We start from the raw sequence: 17447 nt of genomic DNA on the forward strand, positions 1-17447 counted from the left end.
ACCAGTTGCGGGTCCTTATTTTCGAAAAGTATATCTATAACATTATTATACTACTCTTTGTCTATAACTCTTTTCATGCTAAATACCCAATCAAGGGGCATTTGAATTAATAAGTACTGTCAACAACATTTTAAGCAATAGCGCCGCGTCTATAGGACTTCTTTCATGACGCCTAATCAACGTTGATGGATTTTCAGTATTAATCACAGACGAAAAAAGAAAAATTAAAATAGTTTCAAAACTGTTTTATTATTCGCCATTTGTGCCTTGTAGATCAACAAACGCTGCCGTAGTTATACCACAGGGCACAGATTATTCTTCTCGTATTATTATACAACTCTTTGGTATTCTTATATATTTTTACTTACTCTGTGAATGCTGCAACAAACTTCTTAGTTGATAATATAAAATATAACTTAAATTTTTGGGAGGGATTAAGTGTTATCTCTATCTACGAATTGCATTTTTTGTTCGATTCATACCTACTGTAATGTTTTGTTGAGGTATCCATCAAATTACAAACATGAATCATTCATTTTGTCCCTTTATGTTATAGTTCATTCAGTTTTATTTTAAATTGTACCATGGACTTCTCAAGAAGGAATAATACAGAAGAACAAAGATGTATACTTGGGCTGCAAGATTTAAAAATTACAAACAAAGACGAAAATGATACTGAGCAAGCGCACAATGCAACGACATCTAACTTATCTACCCAGACCAAATCGAGACCTGTGGGCGCAATTGAGAGTTTCACTTTGGGTAATAATCCAAATAATAGACAAGATTATAGTTTCTATGAACGCTCAAATGTTATAGCGGCCTCGAAATACGCTACTCCAAAGAGGGTGGAAACTATTGCTTCGATTAACAAACGCGATATCAATGCGACTGCTCTGCCACCAAGCCCTACGCGTTCAATAGATTCCATATCGCAAAGGTCTATAAGCTATCAGACCGAAGATTTGTATGAAATACCGGGTAACACAAACACATCATATCCACCACCTGTATACGAAAATATAGATTATTACGGCGAACAACAATTACCTCAACCTCCATTCTATCACCAATTGTATCAACAAGGGCCTCCACTTGCGCCTGAAGGATATTACGATACCCGTTATAGCAAGGCTCAACCACAGGTTCCTGTAAACGCAAAGCCAAAACCAATTGTTTATGAGAACATGCTTTGTTCTGATAATGAAAAAAAAGTTGAATACAAAGCACAATCTAATCATAATCAACAGCACTTCATACAACAAAGCTCTTCTATCCCTGGGCCGCAAGTTCCAAATACTAGTTTAAATAAAAATATAACCCATTTGTCAAGTGATAAAACTAAACTAGATAAGGTTCCACCACCACCACCACCATACAATACAGCCCAGGACACTTGCAGTAGTGATTATACTATTATGAAATCTGCTCCTCCAAAGTACACTGATGTCAGTGCCATCTTAAAAAATGATAATGCAGTAAGTTTTGATGATAAAGTTGTCAGTATTCCCTCAACTGCGATATATGCTTCGATAGCACCAAGTGCCCAACGACCAAAGGCTAATATTGCTACAGAGGTTCAAGTAGCTGTTCCAGCACCTAAATTCTTCCATCCTAAGCCACCATTGGGTAATGGACTTGGTAAAATAAAACAGACAGCGACAAATGGTGGGTATAGTAATAACTTAAAAATGCCATCAGGAAGAATGCAGATAGTTGATGATACAAATGGGTCAGACTATGTGTGTATGACAGGAGGAACACCAGCTGCTGCTGTGGCAGCTGCTAGTAGAGACAATGTATCTCTGGGTTCAGAATCAGTGGGATCTAGAAATTTAACTTCAACTAGGACATCTCTATGTTCTCCGGCTCAATCGCCTGCGCCTAGTCCTACACCAAGCTCGGTATCACAAGTGTCTGGTGGATCGCGAGGTTCAGGAGGACGAGGGAAGAGTTTGCTGCCTTACAGTATAACACCCCCACGCCCACCTGGTCCTAGTGAGGCTCAAAGAAAAATAGAAGAAATGACTAGACAATTAGAGGAGGAAATGGAAAGACAAGATGAAGAGGGAGAGTACTTTGGTAAGAAAATGTATTTCAAACTAGTAATACCATAGTATTTTAGTGAATTACAAGTCAAATATTAAACATATTTTAAATTTAAATCTGTTTTACAGTATACTAGACTGAGAACTTGCAAAAAATATATAAGTGGTCATCTTATAATACAAGCTAATATGATTAGCTTGTCTCCTTCCTACATGAGTTATTCAAAGTTTATCATCATAAAATCTATATTATTAGTTATTGCAATGATATGTAATGAATATAAGTATTTATATATTGTGTTTAATTAATTAGCAAAAGTGTGATAAATACAGCATTGTATTATAAAATTTAAGTCCAAACTATTGCTATTGCTGCAATTAAAATATTGATTTAATATTATAGGTATATGCCATACATGTGGTGCAGGTGTCACAGGTGCAGGGCAAGCCTGCCAAGCTATGGGCAACTTATACCATACCAATTGCTTTATCTGTTGTTCTTGTGGCCGAGCTCTGAGGGGAAAAGCTTTCTACAATGTACATGGAAAAGTGTACTGTGAGGAAGACTACTTGGTATGTTAATTTGTATAATATGCAAATGGCTTTGTAGTTTGACAACAAATAACCTGACAATTATAAAATAGTAATCTTTAATGATTGTAATTATTTTTTTTGACTTTGTAATAATGTTTAATTAGTCTATGATTCTGTAGCTTATTGAATTGCTCACTTAAGGGTGGGGTTTCTTTTAGAAACAAAATTATGTAAATATTATCTGAAAAATAACCTATATACCCCATATTGTAAATTTTTTAGGAAGAGGTAATTTATGATTGTTTTACGACATTAAACATCAACTATATAAGTTAATAGAATTTATATTATATCTTATTCTCTTTGTTTTTGTTTTTCAGTATTCTGGCTTTCAACAAACTGCAGAAAAATGTGCAATATGTGGTCATCTTATAATGGAAATGGTAAGAGGCTTAATTAATTTTTCTTCTTGGTTATTACGAAAAAAAAATGATGGACTAATAAATTATTTTTCGTATTTTACTTACAGATTTTGCAAGCTATGGGAAAATCGTACCATCCTGGATGTTTCCGTTGCTGTATTTGTAATGAATGTCTTGATGGAGTACCCTTCACAGTTGATGTTGACAATAAGATTTATTGTGTCAATGACTATCATCGCATGTTTGCGCCTAAATGTGCCAGTTGTGGAAAAGGTATTTGCATATATAAAATATCAGATTTATATTAAAATCAAACTGAGAATTTAAGTGTAATAACAGCATTAACTACATAAGTTAAAACAAATAAGTTAAAATATATTTGGTTAAAGAACTATTGTGCTTTACTTTGTAAGCCTTAGTGTTTGTTCTACAAATACTAAATAAGTTATTATCAATTGATAAATTCAGCAAAGTAATAGTGAATGTTATACTAAAATTAAAACGATAACTACAGGTATCACACCAGTAGAGGGCACAGACGAAACAGTGCGTGTGGTGTCAATGGATCGTGACTTCCATGTGGATTGTTATATGTGTTGTGTTTGCGGCATGCAGCTTACTGACGAACCTGACAAAAGATGCTATCCCTTAGCTGGTGAGTTTTGATTTCTTTTTATTGTTTTAATACCATATTTAACATAATCATCAAGAGCAATACCTCTTCATTCTTTTGCTTTTCAGGTAAACTAATGTGTCGCGCGTGCCACTTGGCTACCATTGGTGCAGCCACTGGACCAGGCATGCCACCGGCCCCACACCTTTCACCAGCTTCTTATCAATACATGGGCTAAATAAAGTATTAAAAATTTTATGCTTAATACAAAGAGATTAGTTATTTTTTTCATATGGAGATAAAATTCCTTAACATAAAGCTATAATATTTGGCCTAAAATGATAAGATTAAAAAATTTGGAACAACAATTTGTCAGTGTAAATCATATATTATGTAGTATTAATCTGTTGTTTTGAATACATGCTTCAATCTATGTGAGAAGACAATGTGGAGAAATATTAAAAATATTCTGAAAGCATACCATGACTTATACCGGATTTAGTAATTGAGTAACGTTTTTTTTAGTAAGTGATGGATTTGTATGTTATATCAGTTAATCATGATAATGTAATCTATACAAATAAATTTTGTCGGAACAAATTTGTGTATAAGCTTTAAAATAAGTGTTTATGGTTTATTTTACATGGTGAAATGAATAACACTAGAGTCTAGCTCTTATTAATAATTAGTAATAAGGATTAAAATGATTCTGACTGCATATAAATATTGTATTGATATTTCATAGAGTTATATTTAATATATTGTGAATTTTTAATTACCATCAACAATGATATATCAATAGAGTGGAAAAATTCTATTTCAGTTTTAGCTATGATATTTAGTAATCATAGTAGTAACTTGTCGCAAATAATAAAAGTTTTAGATAGGTAGCAACAATAGAAATTTTAAAAATTATAATTTCAAGTATGATATGCAATATTGAAAGAATAGTAAGCACTTCGTAGATAACACCTTGAATAAATGACACAAAATATCTTTGAATACTATGTTAAATGGTTGGCAATTAGACTTTTATGAAATTAAATAAATTGCTATAATGTATGGTAACTTTATTATTATAATTAGTAAATAACATAGATGCTAGGATTTGATTGTGATTTTGTTAAACCAGTAATGGTTGTTGCCTATGTTGCCTTGTGATATAACAATAGATAATTGCTTACTAACATCAAATAGAACATCGAACTTACTTTTCGTATTTGTTAGAAATTGGGATTGATTTTACACTATTTTTATTATAATCAGGGTTATTTACACAAATGAAATGGTACAAATTGTAAAAAAAAGTATATATATATATATGTGTTATAACAAAGTCACAAGTATTAACATAATCCTTTAATTTATTTGAGAAGTTGATGCATTTATTATTTTTTATGTTCCAACACTTCTAGCTCTGGTTGAACTCTTGTCACTTCAATATTTATTTTGTTTAATGTTCTAAGAAAATTAAATATTGCCATAATAAACATTCCAGCTATGTGCTGTCTTATTTTATAGGTACTTAATTAACTGTAGAATTCCTCTTTGTCTGTACATCATGGTACTGATGTTGTGATTATTTCAATTTTTAATAATACATGTACAATTAAGGTTATTGATAATTGTGTAAGGCTCAGCTTTTATATTTATATTTTTGAAGCAATAAATATTTCAAAATGTAATTGTTATAAATTTATTTCAATATAAATAAATACTCTAATCATTTACACACTTTTGGCCAGGCCACTCATATGATTGGAAGATGGTTTCTATAAACAATCATTTTTAAATAAAAACTTGCTACATTTTCTTAATTTTATTTTTCACATTACGCATTTCAGTTTTATATCTTCTCATTTCGTCAATAACCTGTGTTTGTTTCTCTTTAATTTGTGTTTGATAATGTTGCTTGCTCTCATTGAATCTGTCTTGTATATTATCTTTTCTTTCCTGCAACATCTCCTTGATGCGCTCACGTGATGGAACTGGTTTTATCCACCCTATAGCCGTTAGTTTATTTATAGCATAGGTTGTGCCACCTAGAGAAAAAAATACAAGTGAATTCAGTGGTATCTGGAAAAGCTTTTCCAATTTTAATCATGTATACATACCTAGAGTTACAGCATATCTGAGAGGTGTGGCAGCCTTATAGAGTGCGAAAGTTAAAGCAACATAACCAGCCTCTGATTTCTTTAATGGTTCCATAAGCTTTTCACTGATTCCCAATGATTCAAGCAAGCTAATAACATCAACACCACTGAAACAACATATATGTATATTTATAGTATTCTTAAACACAAAAAAAGAAATTAATGAAATGTTGTTTAATATTTTGGATTTTTTAAAAGCTTTTAGTTTTCAAAGGTTAACAGTTTGAAACAAGATATTTATTGTATAATAATTTACAGATAATATTGTGACAATAATCCTATCCTACTATATATATATATACTAATCCTACTTCCTACTAATATTATAAATACGAAAGTTTGTAAGGATGTGTGTGTTTGTAGCTCTTTCACGCAAAAACTACTGAACCGATTGCAATGAAATTTAGACAGCTGGACTTACGTACTGGAATAACATATAGGCAACTTTTTCTCCCGATATTCCTACGACATACGGACAACCGCGGGGCGCAGCTAGTGTAAGATATTCGTCATTACCTTCTAACAGCATAGTAAAATCCACCAAGCCACACTGCAGATGTGGCCATATGCACGGGTACTAAGACGTACCAATAATCTCTATACATTTGCTTGAATCGTTGTATAAGGCCAGGTCTTTTTTCTGTTTGAGATACTGGTGGTTTTGCGTCATCTTTGTTACTCTGTGTTGAGCATGTTCTTAATGGTTGCCATAGTATTTTCAAATCTCTTTCCACTAAACCAGGCCTTTGCACAACACTGTGTTGACTAAAAACACTGCAAGCTAATGTTCTCAACGGAACATGTTTTATGATATTCCATTTTACCGGTTTGGTTATGTTTTGTAGATAATGATGATTTCTACATAAAACTCTTAATGACAGAGCCATTTTGATAAAGTTGACATAAAAAAGTTAATAGCGTTACCGTCTACGCATTTTGTTTATATGAAATTATGGTGTAATGGTGTTATATCAAATAGGAAAATATTTTTGTATATTCGGAATAATTATGACATTGACATTTGACGGAATGACAGCGACAGTTAAGCCCACAGAGAATAAACGAATCGAAACAAACGAATACATTCGTGCTGGGTACTTCTAAAAGGAAAAAATACAATTGGAATAACTATACCAGCTTTACGGTTTTTAAAGGAAAAATAATCATTTTGGACACCTGGTTGAGGTGGTCGCCACTAAGTATATAAATTCGATCACCAAAAAGCTATTACGAGTTAAAAAAGGTTATAAAAACTTAATTAGAATAAATAGCTTACACACATAACGTGCTTTAAGTACTTAATATTTCACAATAACAAAAAAATGAACAAGTCAAGAAAATAGTTGGACAAGTTTTAGATTTTTTTCAATTATATACATACATAAAATAAAATAATACATACATAAAATAAAATAATACATACATAAAATAATTATTACATAATATAAAATAAAATAACACCATTCGACTATATCCATAATACGGATCAAATCTTGGAAGTAATAACATGCGGCAAATGACTTGTTACCTCTACGATGTTCTAATTTAATGTCCCATAGGTAATATAATGGTTGCACATCAAACATGCTTCCGCAATGAAGAGCGCTTTACTCTTATTTTATACGTAGTAAAGGTAAACATGTAAAAGATAAAATCAGAACCGAAAATTAGCGTTATTATACGTTGTTGCGCTATTTCTTTGTTTATATTTAATTGGTTCTAATTAACGGATTCGATGCTTGGCTAAGATATTGATTTTTTTTTTAATCTGATTAAGCAGTTGGTTTTTCATCAAAATCCGCCTCGTGCCTCTTATCAGCGTTTTTCAAAATACCTAACAGGCGGATTTCGCACTACCATGCTCAATTGAAAAATTCACCTGTAGCTACCGTGTGTAATTGGGAATATATGTTCAAACTGTAAGATAATCTACTTAACTTTGCTTCCTTAATATATCCTATACATATAATGAAACAGTACAGTAACCAGACAACTTCTGTACATAAAATATTTATAAAGAGATTACTTAATATTTATGCAAAACGGATGGCTTAAAACCCGAATACAATGGTTAGAATTTTTTTTTGTTTGTTTGTGAGTGACTTTTAAACAAATCAAGTAAAAACTACAGTGTGTGTGTAAGACTAAATATTAATCATCTAAGACAGTTAACTCTAATCTATTATATTTCTAGTGATAACAAATCAATAGGGCGTATGTATAGTTGCTACTGCCGCGAAACTCGGCGCTGTTGCCTAAGCTGTGAAGAGGATTATGTAATTCTTTTGCGTCATAATACATATTTAGTAATATTCTATTTGTATACAAGAACTGATACGTGCGTCGTATCGTGGTTAAGGAAAATATGTCAATATTATTTAAGAAAAATAAATGCCGAAAACTTTTTAGCTGATTATCTTTTAGCTAGTTTTTGTAATTTCTGCTTCTAAGTGAAGTCCTATTTTACCACTTTTTTTTGAAGTAACGCCAGCGAAGTTATGACTAAAAGTTTGTATTTAATAGATTTATCAATCCCTGCCTTCTTCACTTGGTGTTTTTGAGAGAAATAATAGTTTCTCGATAATTCTTGTTTTTTTTTTAAAGCCACGCGGAGTTAAACTCTATAAAAACCATGTAAACCCATTCAGAATCAAAAGTGTATTCTTTAGTTTTCACCAAGATATAAGGCTATAAGGAAAAAAAATAAGGAAGTTTATTTTGATATCTCTTATCAAAAAACTGCTACTGCCCACGCTAAGATCGCTGGGGTAGGGTTGCCAAAAGGATCTATTCTGGGGCCTCTTCTGTGAAACATCGGATACAACCACGTGCGAATGTGTCAAATGGTCGTGATTTCAGAGAAGCTAAGGCTGGAATGACGTAAGCGGCAGAATCAAAAGACTCAAACTTAAAAAAAATTGAGTTGGGCGGACTAGGTACATATAAAAAAATATAGTTAAATTTTATTAAGAATTCGGAAACATTTTATTTTATATACATCTTACATAAAACTAGATGAGTGAATGTTTGAACTAACTAATACCTTAAGTAATATCACAGATGGCTTTCAATATTAACCCTATATTGAGAAATCTTGAAACAGTTATAAACAGTAACAATAAAGTTTAAGATGGTAGTCATTTACACACCGACTTTGATCTCCATATAAATTGAGTCGACTAATTGTACCAGTTAAAATCCAACTGTGGTTGTCGAACCGTAATGTGCCTTCAAAAACGCCACTGCCAGGTTCTGTACGAATAACCACCATAAATTCTTGCCATCCTACTTCATTTTTGTCTGCTGTGCCAACTTCCATCTCTGTTGCGTCTATAATTTCTGCTAAATTCAAATCGGCACATAATTTATGATTACGAACAATTTTATTTAGTTCTTCCATCATATGAGCTGCAGCATTCATAGCCTGAACACTTTCCGTTGATATTTTTAGACCACGATGACACGTACACCAATGATCATCGATTCCGGCTATAAAGCAAGTTCGATTAGTCGGTATGGGTAGAAATAAACTAATACTACGATCTCCCGAGTATGACTGTTTGATACGTGACTCTATTTTTGAATTTTCGATTTGACTGAGTTCTACCAGATCATTTAAAGTTGCATGTATATCAAACGGCGTAGTAAGACGCCGACTGTTTGTTTTCAAATTCCTAAATGCTTCGCTATATTTCGTTTGAAAAGAAGGTGGAAGTAAAATATAGACAAACGGCAGTCGTTCTTCTAAGCGACCTTGTTTTGTAGTTCTGATTTCACCCCACCTTATTCCATGATCACTAACCAGAAATATTATAGTATCATCTAAAACATGCAGTAAGTCTAAACTCTTAAAAAAGTTTACATAAGGTAAATCCATAACCATCGGATAGTTCAGATAATCATGACTCATTGTTACTTCCCAAAAGAAGCCAAATAATTTGGATGATCTTAAAGTTATTAATAGATCTTGAATGTAATCCAATAAGAATTTATAAAAATATTTATCATTCATACATAGATATGAGTTAAAATCTTTGTTTTTGCCGGCGTTACTCTCTGCTTCATTAATAAACGTATGAAGATAGTAATCGGTTGGCGTTCTGGTGAATCCTACTTTAAAGAAGTTAAACGTCCCAAGTGTGGCACTGTCTTCGCCCAAAGCTGTATAATAACCGGCTTGTTTATACCACTCCCAAACAAATGGACAATTATCAAATGAAGACTTCTGATTTGGAAGGCATGTCTTTTTTAATTCCGCTTCTTTGATGCCTAGTAACATGGGTATGAGATTTGGAAATGTGTTATCGTCAACTTTGTTGTAACCAAATAATTCGACGGCATTCTTCTCCTTTAAAAATGCTAATGTTTTAGGCATCGTTCGGTGAAAATTAAGTCTTGAGACTGCATCTATGCCTAAAACTAAAACGTTGTACGCTGTTTTGTTTTTAGATATGTCAATAGCGTGATTTTTATTTAGGGCAAATGCGTAGTATTGTTCGTATATTTTATCCTTTCCGCCAAAGCATATTACATAAACGAATTCATCTTTTGCTTCTATTACATCGGAAAAGGACTTGCACTTACGATATTCCACCCGGTCGTCAACATCTAACGAAGTTATATCTTTAATAGATGCTGGCCGAAAAAAGGATCTATAGCAACATTTTAAATTCCTGTTATCACTTACATAATGTCGCACATTTTCTTCTCTAATCCAGACATGAGTTCTGTTATTTCCAAGTAATGATTTTGATATATTTAAACACGGTTTCATATGGTCTGGATATTCAACAAATTGTTTTACACTCTCATCAAGTGGTTGTAAACCTGGTATGGTGCATCCTTGGGTCCGTATTGTAAAGCTGTATTCATCAATTACGTAATTAAAAGAGTCCAGTGGTGGAACGATAGCGTAATTGCTTAGGAGTAATATGTTTGTGATGCCATTAAGTGATAAAAGAAAAAAAGCGCTAGTAATGAGCGTCGCAACAAGAAACAAAAAGCGCAAACGCACAGGCATCGAGCCTGGCATACCACCGTAAGCCATTCGACTCACACTGAAAAGAAAAACACAAGGTTTTTACTAGGTTCAAAATATGAGATAATATTAAGTGGAAAATTAAATTAGTAATGGATTAAACGTGTCACTTATGCTGATTGGATAACAACATAGATATAGCAAGAACAATATTTTAATCTCTACCGGCGCATGTTGCATAAATCATGAACTTCGTATCATTTTGTGTTAGTTACGATATCTATTGTATATAATAACTATAGAGAATATCTATAGTATATTACCCCCCCTCCCCCTCCGGAAAACGGTAAGTTACGGTAGTTTTGCGTTCGCATATCATAAGGTATTAAAAATGGATGGTCGATTCACAGACACAGATGGTATGCACACAGAAATTTCACAACAATCGGTTCAGCCGTTTTCGTGGTGTTTGGTAACACGACATGTATATTAAATGAAGACAAACTTTATTAAAACATAGGTTATCTTTACCAGTAAATAAAAATAATTTCTTCAGCTTTACGAGTCATTTTAACACAAAATAATAATTATCCAATAGACACCACACGATTACCGGGACAGCATTAAACTATATTGACTAATATCGTACTATATGTATGAACTATTTAAGACAATGTCAAACTAACAAAGCGTGAAAACACAATTTTACGAATAACATGAGAAGGTCAATAGCATTATCCATGCTTGTACTGTTTCAAAATTGCTTCACAATATGTTTACATAACATACAGCTGTAAATATTATGTCCATTCTAAGTATTTCAGTCATTATGCATAATTAATTAATCATAGTATTAGGCATTCATGTTACACGTCGATAAAAGTTTATCTATTCTATTGAAACACTTTTGAGTTCAAAAAACTCGTATTTAGAATATTACAAACAAAGACAAAGAATCAAACAAAATGTATTTATTGTGTATCATAAAGAGCAAAAGTAACAAACATACGTTTACGCACAGAAGAGCATAATAACGGTCTTATCGCTAAGGCAGCGATCTCTTGCAGACAACCTGGTGGTCAAAAAAAGCATTTATATGTATAGGTAGGTAGTATAGATAGCGCCCGCGTAGCGTAGCGTATAAGTAATTAATGTTAAATCTTTTTTTACTTTAAAATTTTCATAGATAAATTTGAATTAAAAATTCCGTTTACGTAAATAGGTGGGTAAAAATGGAGTCTATTAAGGAGTCGGTTAAATACTTGTATTTTATTATATACTAGCTGTAACCCGCAGCGTTACTCGCGTAGTACCCGGGTGGCCTATTTACTAATTAAAACACACATCTATCTCTGTACAAAATTTCATACAGATACGATAAGCTGTTTTCGCGTGAAAGGGTAACCATCCATCATACATACATCCATTCATTCATAGTTACAACTTTCGCGTTTGTAATATTTGTTGGATAGTAGAAGTGGTGAAGGTAATGAAAGTGATTCCTTAAAAAAAAACGATACGTACTAAGTGCATTGCAATGAAATTTGTGAGATTAATCTTACATTTCGTAACCATTTTTGTATTTTATAGATATATTGAAGTTAAAAATAAGCTACTACATAGTAAAAAATATGTACTAGCTCTGCAGCTAGTACATATTTTTATAAATTGTTAAAATGACTAAATGACTCCGCCCGGGAGTCATTTACCGCTATTGAAATAATAAAAAACTATCCTATCTTTTAAGTTGGATAAATTTGCACATCAAAACTAAGAACAAAATCGGGTCGCTAGTTTAAGAGTCCATTAATACAAAAGTTCTGTAAAGTAAAAATGTTATCGTAGATAAGGAAAGTAGGTAGGTATTTATGACGGGCATTGAGGAATTAACTGGATGGACCGATTTTCTGTGGGGATTTGGTAATTTCCTCAGTGCGAGTGCAGAAAATAAATTGATTTTTCAATTTGAGCAACTTTTCAGATTGCAAACTTGCGCACTTAACCTCTGCTTGAAACATCATGTCGAACAATCAAAAGTTCGATGACATGTTGTGACATCTGCTATGGCCTGAGCCCTGGTAGGAGGCCTGTGTCTTTGCAGTGGGATCACATAAGGGCTGATAATGAGGAATTGCCTCAATTTGTCCCTGAGCGATCTCATTTATTTTGATTGAATTGTATTTATTGAAACTTTGCCAAATAGTTGTAGGAGAAAATAAAACACATTTATAATAGGTATCGGTTCGTGTGTATTGTAATTAATATCACAAGTGAACGTACAACACTTTCGCGACAATTAATTTGAAACATCGAGGAAAACAAATATATTTGCTGTTTTCATAGGCCGAGTTAATTAAACGACATAATTACATAAGAGGTGAATAAACAACAACACAAGTACAAATTGTTTATATTGTATACGCAAATGCCCAATGATAGATATTATACCTGTACTTAATGCTTATATTTTTATGAAATTTCATACGATCATGCGTTAGAATGTGTATCCGTAAAATTTATAATACATAAACCATTAGAACTCTATAAACATAAATTTGTAACACCTATTAAAGAATTGTTAAATTCACGAAGTCTGTGATCGCGAAGATGTTGCAGCTCTCACCCATTTTATCTCGGTTCACGAGTTTTGCAAGGGGCCGTGACGAGCACTTGTAACCTATTTGACCTATTACTTTTAGCTCCTTATATATATATGATATGTTCCTACTATTGTATTTGGTTTAAAAATTCGAAAACTAACATTAAAATAGTAACATACACTGTAATATCAACAACTGTAACACACATCTAAGTAACATTTTATTAATTACATTTTTAATATTCCCAAACAACTTATAATATTCTTTAGTGCTATAAAAATACAAAAAATATTTTAAATAATTTACGGATATAATGGAAGATCTAAAAATGGCTAAACGTCATGGCTAGACAGAAGACATACCAATTAGATATTAATTTTATGAAGGGACTACCAACTGACTTGTTTATAGGCATGCATTATTTAAAAAGTGATTTATTATGCATGTATATTTTGTTCATCAAAGGCAGAGATTTAACAAAAAAGAGAGTCTGTGTGTCAACGGTTGAGTTTTCAATGCATCAGCGCAGTAATCAATACCTTCCGTGTACCTTATAGTAGACGGACGGTGAAGTAGGCCTAGATACTGATACTTATTATTGTTTACACGTTAGAGTTTGAATTGTGTTCTTTGTGATGTACTTATTCTAAGTATTTATTTTAATACACGTCCTATAGAAAAGTACTCATAAAATAATTCTTAATAACATATTAAAAAATTATATGATATGATATACATAGGTGGAATAGTCATAGTACTATTGATAATATGTCTCTACAATAAACAATTAGACTTAGATAATACTACAAGAAGACTAAGATTAGTAGATAGGTTACAATTGTTATATGTGCAGAAAAAATCGTCTTATATATACGATATGTTCCTACTATTGTAATTGGTTTACCAATGGGCCCATAATGTAGTAGAAAAGAAGTTGAAGTTTTAAGAGAACGACGATTTTGTTTTTCCATGACTATACAAATAATTTGCTTATTTAACGAACTAATTAGGAAACAATAGCATTACGCAAAAAATTACATTCTTACACTACCACTATACAACTAGAAAACAATCTAGACATTAAGAAAACGTCAAAGGGTAACCTTAGTACTGCTTAGTATACAGTATGAACGATATGTTTTATAGCTTTCAATACCTACAGTTCGTTTGTTTGTAAAAAAAATGCTTCTATAATAACTTAACATCAACTCACAGTTACTGTGTTTGGCACAACAATACTAGAAATTAAATTCGTAACTATTAGTAGATTCCTTTTTAGACTAGGTATTACATTAAAATCACGTACCTATGAGAATTAAGATAGGCCTATATTGTAATAAAATTCCATGATTTTTATGTTCTACGCTAAAATTAATGTATCACAGATTTAATTATAAATTAAAAGATCTAATATTTGAAAATACTTACTGACAGAAACAATACAATTTAAGTTGATAATTATGCTCGCAACGACTTTGATCTCCATAGAGGTTTATGCGACTGATAGTTCCCGTTAAAAGCCAATGTTTGCTGTATTTTCGCATAGTAGCTTCGAACACGCCGTTGCTTGGAGCAACTTGTACAACTACTAAAAATTCCCGCCATCCAACTTCTTTGTCGTAAGGAGTGCCAACAGTCATTTCCGTCACTTCCATTATTTCCAAAAGAGAGAGTTTTGCGCATTTCGGATTTTTACGTACGAGCATATTTAAATGCGAAATTAAATGAGTGGCAGCATCCTGTCCTTCAGAACTTTTAGTAGATAATTTTATTCCTCTATTACAAGTACACCAGTGATCCTCTATTCCGGCCATTTGACATGTACGGTTGTTCAATATTGGTAAAAATAAACTCATACTCCTTTCTTTATAATAAGGTGTGGAACTTCTGAGTTTAATATTATAATTACTAATTGTTTCCATATTTACCAGATCTAAAAGTGTAGCATGTATATCGAAAGGTGTTGTAAGACGGCCGCTGTTTAGATTAATATTTTCATACGCAAGTGGATAATTTTCATAAAAAGATGATGGCAATAAAATGTGGATCAAAGGCAATCTCTCCTCTAAGCGACCCTGTTTTGTAAAGCGTATGTCACCCCATCTAATTCCATGATCGCTTAATAATATTAAAACTGTATTTTCTAAATATCCGGATTGGTCAAGTGACATAAGAAACTTTTCATAACTATCGTCCATTAGCATTGGGTAGTTCAAATAGTCGTGGCTCATTGTGACTTCCCAAAAAAATCCAAATAACTTTGATGTCTTTAAAGCTTTGGTTAAATTTTCGATATAATCAAGAAGAACATTGTAAAAATAGTTATTACCCATACATATGTATGAATTGAAATCTCTGTTATTGCCCGAGTATTTTTCAGCTTCATGCATAAATGTATGCAAGTAATAATCAGTAGGACTTTGAATAAATCCAAATTTTTCGAAGTTAAACGTTCCGAGACTGGCACTGTCTTCACCAAAGGCAGTGTAAAAGCCTGCATTCTTAAATGAATTCCATATAAAGGGACAGTTATCAAACGTAGATTTTGAATTTGGCCAGCAAGTCTCTTTTAAATCTTGTTCTTGTATGCCTAAAAGCATAGGTATTAAGTTCGGAAAAGTATTGTCTCCAACTTTGTTGTATCCCAACAGTTCTATGGCGCCTCTTTTTCTCAAAAAATCTAACGTTTTAGGCATAGTTCTGTGAAAGTTTAACCTTGATATAGCGTCGATACCGATGACTATTACATTATATGTAGTTGGATCATCTATAAAATCATCTTTACTGTTTAAAAGAGGTTTCTTCGGAGTAAATGCAAAAAATTGTTCAAAAATAGTGCTGAATTCATGAATACAGGATACTTTAACAAATTCATTAGTAACTTCAATGCTGGTCGAAAACTCAATGCAATCGTTATACTTTACTCTATCGTCGATTTCGGCAGACGAGACATCATCGATAGCAAGAGGTCGATAGAAAGACTTGTAGCAGCAAGTAATATTGGCATTTTCAGTTAAATTGAAGAATCGAAGTTTCCTTGAATTTATCCATATATGTGTTCGATTTTTTTCGAGTAGTGAAGCATTTTGATTTTCGCATAGTTTTACATTTTTTGGACGTTCTATAAATTTCTTAATACTGTCATCAAATGGTTGAAGTCCAGGTATTGTACATCCTTCGGTTTTAATTGTATAGCTTTCGTCGGAACGTGCAATGTTGTAAGGGTATCTCCGTGCTGTTTTTAATGGATCTTCCGTAACAAATAAAATAAGGGGACTGTTGCTAAGAAAAAGTAGGCAAAAACTGCTTCCGAACAGTAATGCAATAATAATCACATATCGTAAACGTATTGATGTCTTTCTGTTGCGCTCCCAATTTAGTTTTGTTAACACCATTCTGAAAATAAATCGTACGCTTAACACAAATTGCTTTTTCAACGCTTTAAAAAGAACTTTTTATTTTTCAAACAATTTAAAATAAAAAAATATTTATTAGATTATGTACATAATAGGTAGCTACTATTTAAACAAAATGCATATAAATATTATTTTTTCCTCGACTTTCGAAATACATTTGGAATCGTATAGTCATTAATAATTAACATAAAAGCACTAAATCATACACTTACATGAAATCACTTGCATTTTGGCGTCGTCACAGATAGCACAGTATAATTAAGAGACATAAACATAACAAGATTAACGTGACGTAAACATCAGTAGTTTCCAATACATTTTAAAACAATAATCACAGGGTTGAACGTAGCTTTTCTGTTTATATAATAGAGCACCATTTTGGAAGTTCGTGTTTGAATTTAATGAAAATAGTTTAATTGTGATATTTATATTTTAGAACGGCATACATGTCGACGCGAAGACTCTGCGATTTATAAAGAGAAGTGGACCAGAAGCTGAGAAGAGCATGCGCAGTGGCGAAGTTAATTTCTGGCTTGGACTGTCCAGAGTTTCTCAAATATATTTGATAAAAAAGCGAATTGTTTCATTGTTTACGAAAGTATAAAAATTATTAACCGAGGTCCCTATAAATAGCAGCGGTCAATACGCTTTTTTTCTTCTTTTCTTTGTTTATTCTTACAACT

General features: G+C 32.3%; 4 protein-coding genes across 4 annotated transcripts; 1 reads left to right on the forward strand and 3 right to left on the reverse strand.

Moving 5' to 3' along the window:
• The first annotated feature begins 285 nt into the window (after positions 1-285).
• LOC119839850 (LIM domain-containing protein jub) lies at positions 286-3884 on the forward strand. The gene is made up of 6 exons (XM_038366263.1): positions 286-2082; positions 2452-2621; positions 2963-3025; positions 3112-3277; positions 3519-3659; positions 3746-3884. The coding sequence occupies exons 1-6, from the start codon at positions 585-587 to the stop codon at positions 3853-3855; spliced, it is 2148 nt and encodes a 715-aa protein (XP_038222191.1). The 5' UTR covers positions 286-584; the 3' UTR covers positions 3856-3884.
• Positions 3885-5299: 1415 nt separating this feature from the next.
• On the reverse strand, positions 5300-6785 carry LOC119839859 (uncharacterized protein C18orf19 homolog A). The gene is made up of 3 exons (XM_038366275.1): positions 6287-6785; positions 5732-5877; positions 5300-5659 (listed from the first exon to the last, which is right to left on the reverse strand). Exons 1-3 carry the CDS (start codon positions 6655-6657, stop codon positions 5421-5423), a joined length of 756 nt encoding a protein of 251 aa, XP_038222203.1. The 5' UTR covers positions 6658-6785; the 3' UTR covers positions 5300-5420.
• Positions 6786-8873: 2088 nt separating this feature from the next.
• On the reverse strand, positions 8874-10817 carry LOC119832106. The gene has a single exon (XM_038355749.1). The coding sequence runs from the start codon at positions 10815-10817 to the stop codon at positions 8874-8876; it is 1944 nt and encodes a 647-aa protein (XP_038211677.1).
• A 2174-nt stretch (positions 10818-12991) lies between these two features.
• Positions 12992-17218, reverse strand: LOC119831903. Its single transcript, XM_038355476.1, has 2 exons — positions 16977-17218; positions 12992-16744 (listed from the first exon to the last, which is right to left on the reverse strand). Exon 2 carries the CDS (start codon positions 16741-16743, stop codon positions 14773-14775), a length of 1971 nt encoding a protein of 656 aa, XP_038211404.1. The 5' UTR covers position 16744; positions 16977-17218; the 3' UTR covers positions 12992-14772.
• Positions 17219-17447: the final 229 nt, after the last annotated feature.

The sequence above is a fragment of the Zerene cesonia genome, chromosome 1 (assembly GCF_012273895.1).
Source record: "Zerene cesonia ecotype Mississippi chromosome 1, Zerene_cesonia_1.1, whole genome shotgun sequence".
NCBI classification, from domain to species: domain Eukaryota; kingdom Metazoa; phylum Arthropoda; class Insecta; order Lepidoptera; family Pieridae; genus Zerene; species Zerene cesonia.

Bases quoted from the DNA above. Each gene is read 5' to 3' on its own strand.
- LOC119839850 (XM_038366263.1), top strand. From the start codon at position 585: ATGGACTTCTCAAGAAGGAATAATACAGAAGAACAAAGATGTATACTT. The intron at 3,278-3,518 runs GTATTTGCATAT...CGATAACTACAG, and splicing joins ATGTGCCAGTTGTGGAAAAG to GTATCACACCAGTAGAGGGC. The intron at 3,660-3,745 runs GTGAGTTTTGAT...TTTGCTTTTCAG, and splicing joins AAGATGCTATCCCTTAGCTG to GTAAACTAATGTGTCGCGCG.
- LOC119839859 (XM_038366275.1), bottom strand. From the start codon at position 6,657: ATGGCTCTGTCATTAAGAGTTTTATGTAGAAATCATCATTATCTACAA. The intron at 5,878-6,286 runs GTAATGACGAAT...ATGTTGTTTCAG, and splicing joins TTTTACTATGCTGTTAGAAG to TGGTGTTGATGTTATTAGCT. The intron at 5,660-5,731 runs GTATGTATACAT...TTTTTTCTCTAG, and splicing joins CAGATATGCTGTAACTCTAG to GTGGCACAACCTATGCTATA.
- LOC119832106 (XM_038355749.1), bottom strand. From the start codon at position 10,817: ATGGCTTACGGTGGTATGCCAGGCTCGATGCCTGTGCGTTTGCGCTTT.
- LOC119831903 (XM_038355476.1), bottom strand. From the start codon at position 16,743: ATGGTGTTAACAAAACTAAATTGGGAGCGCAACAGAAAGACATCAATA.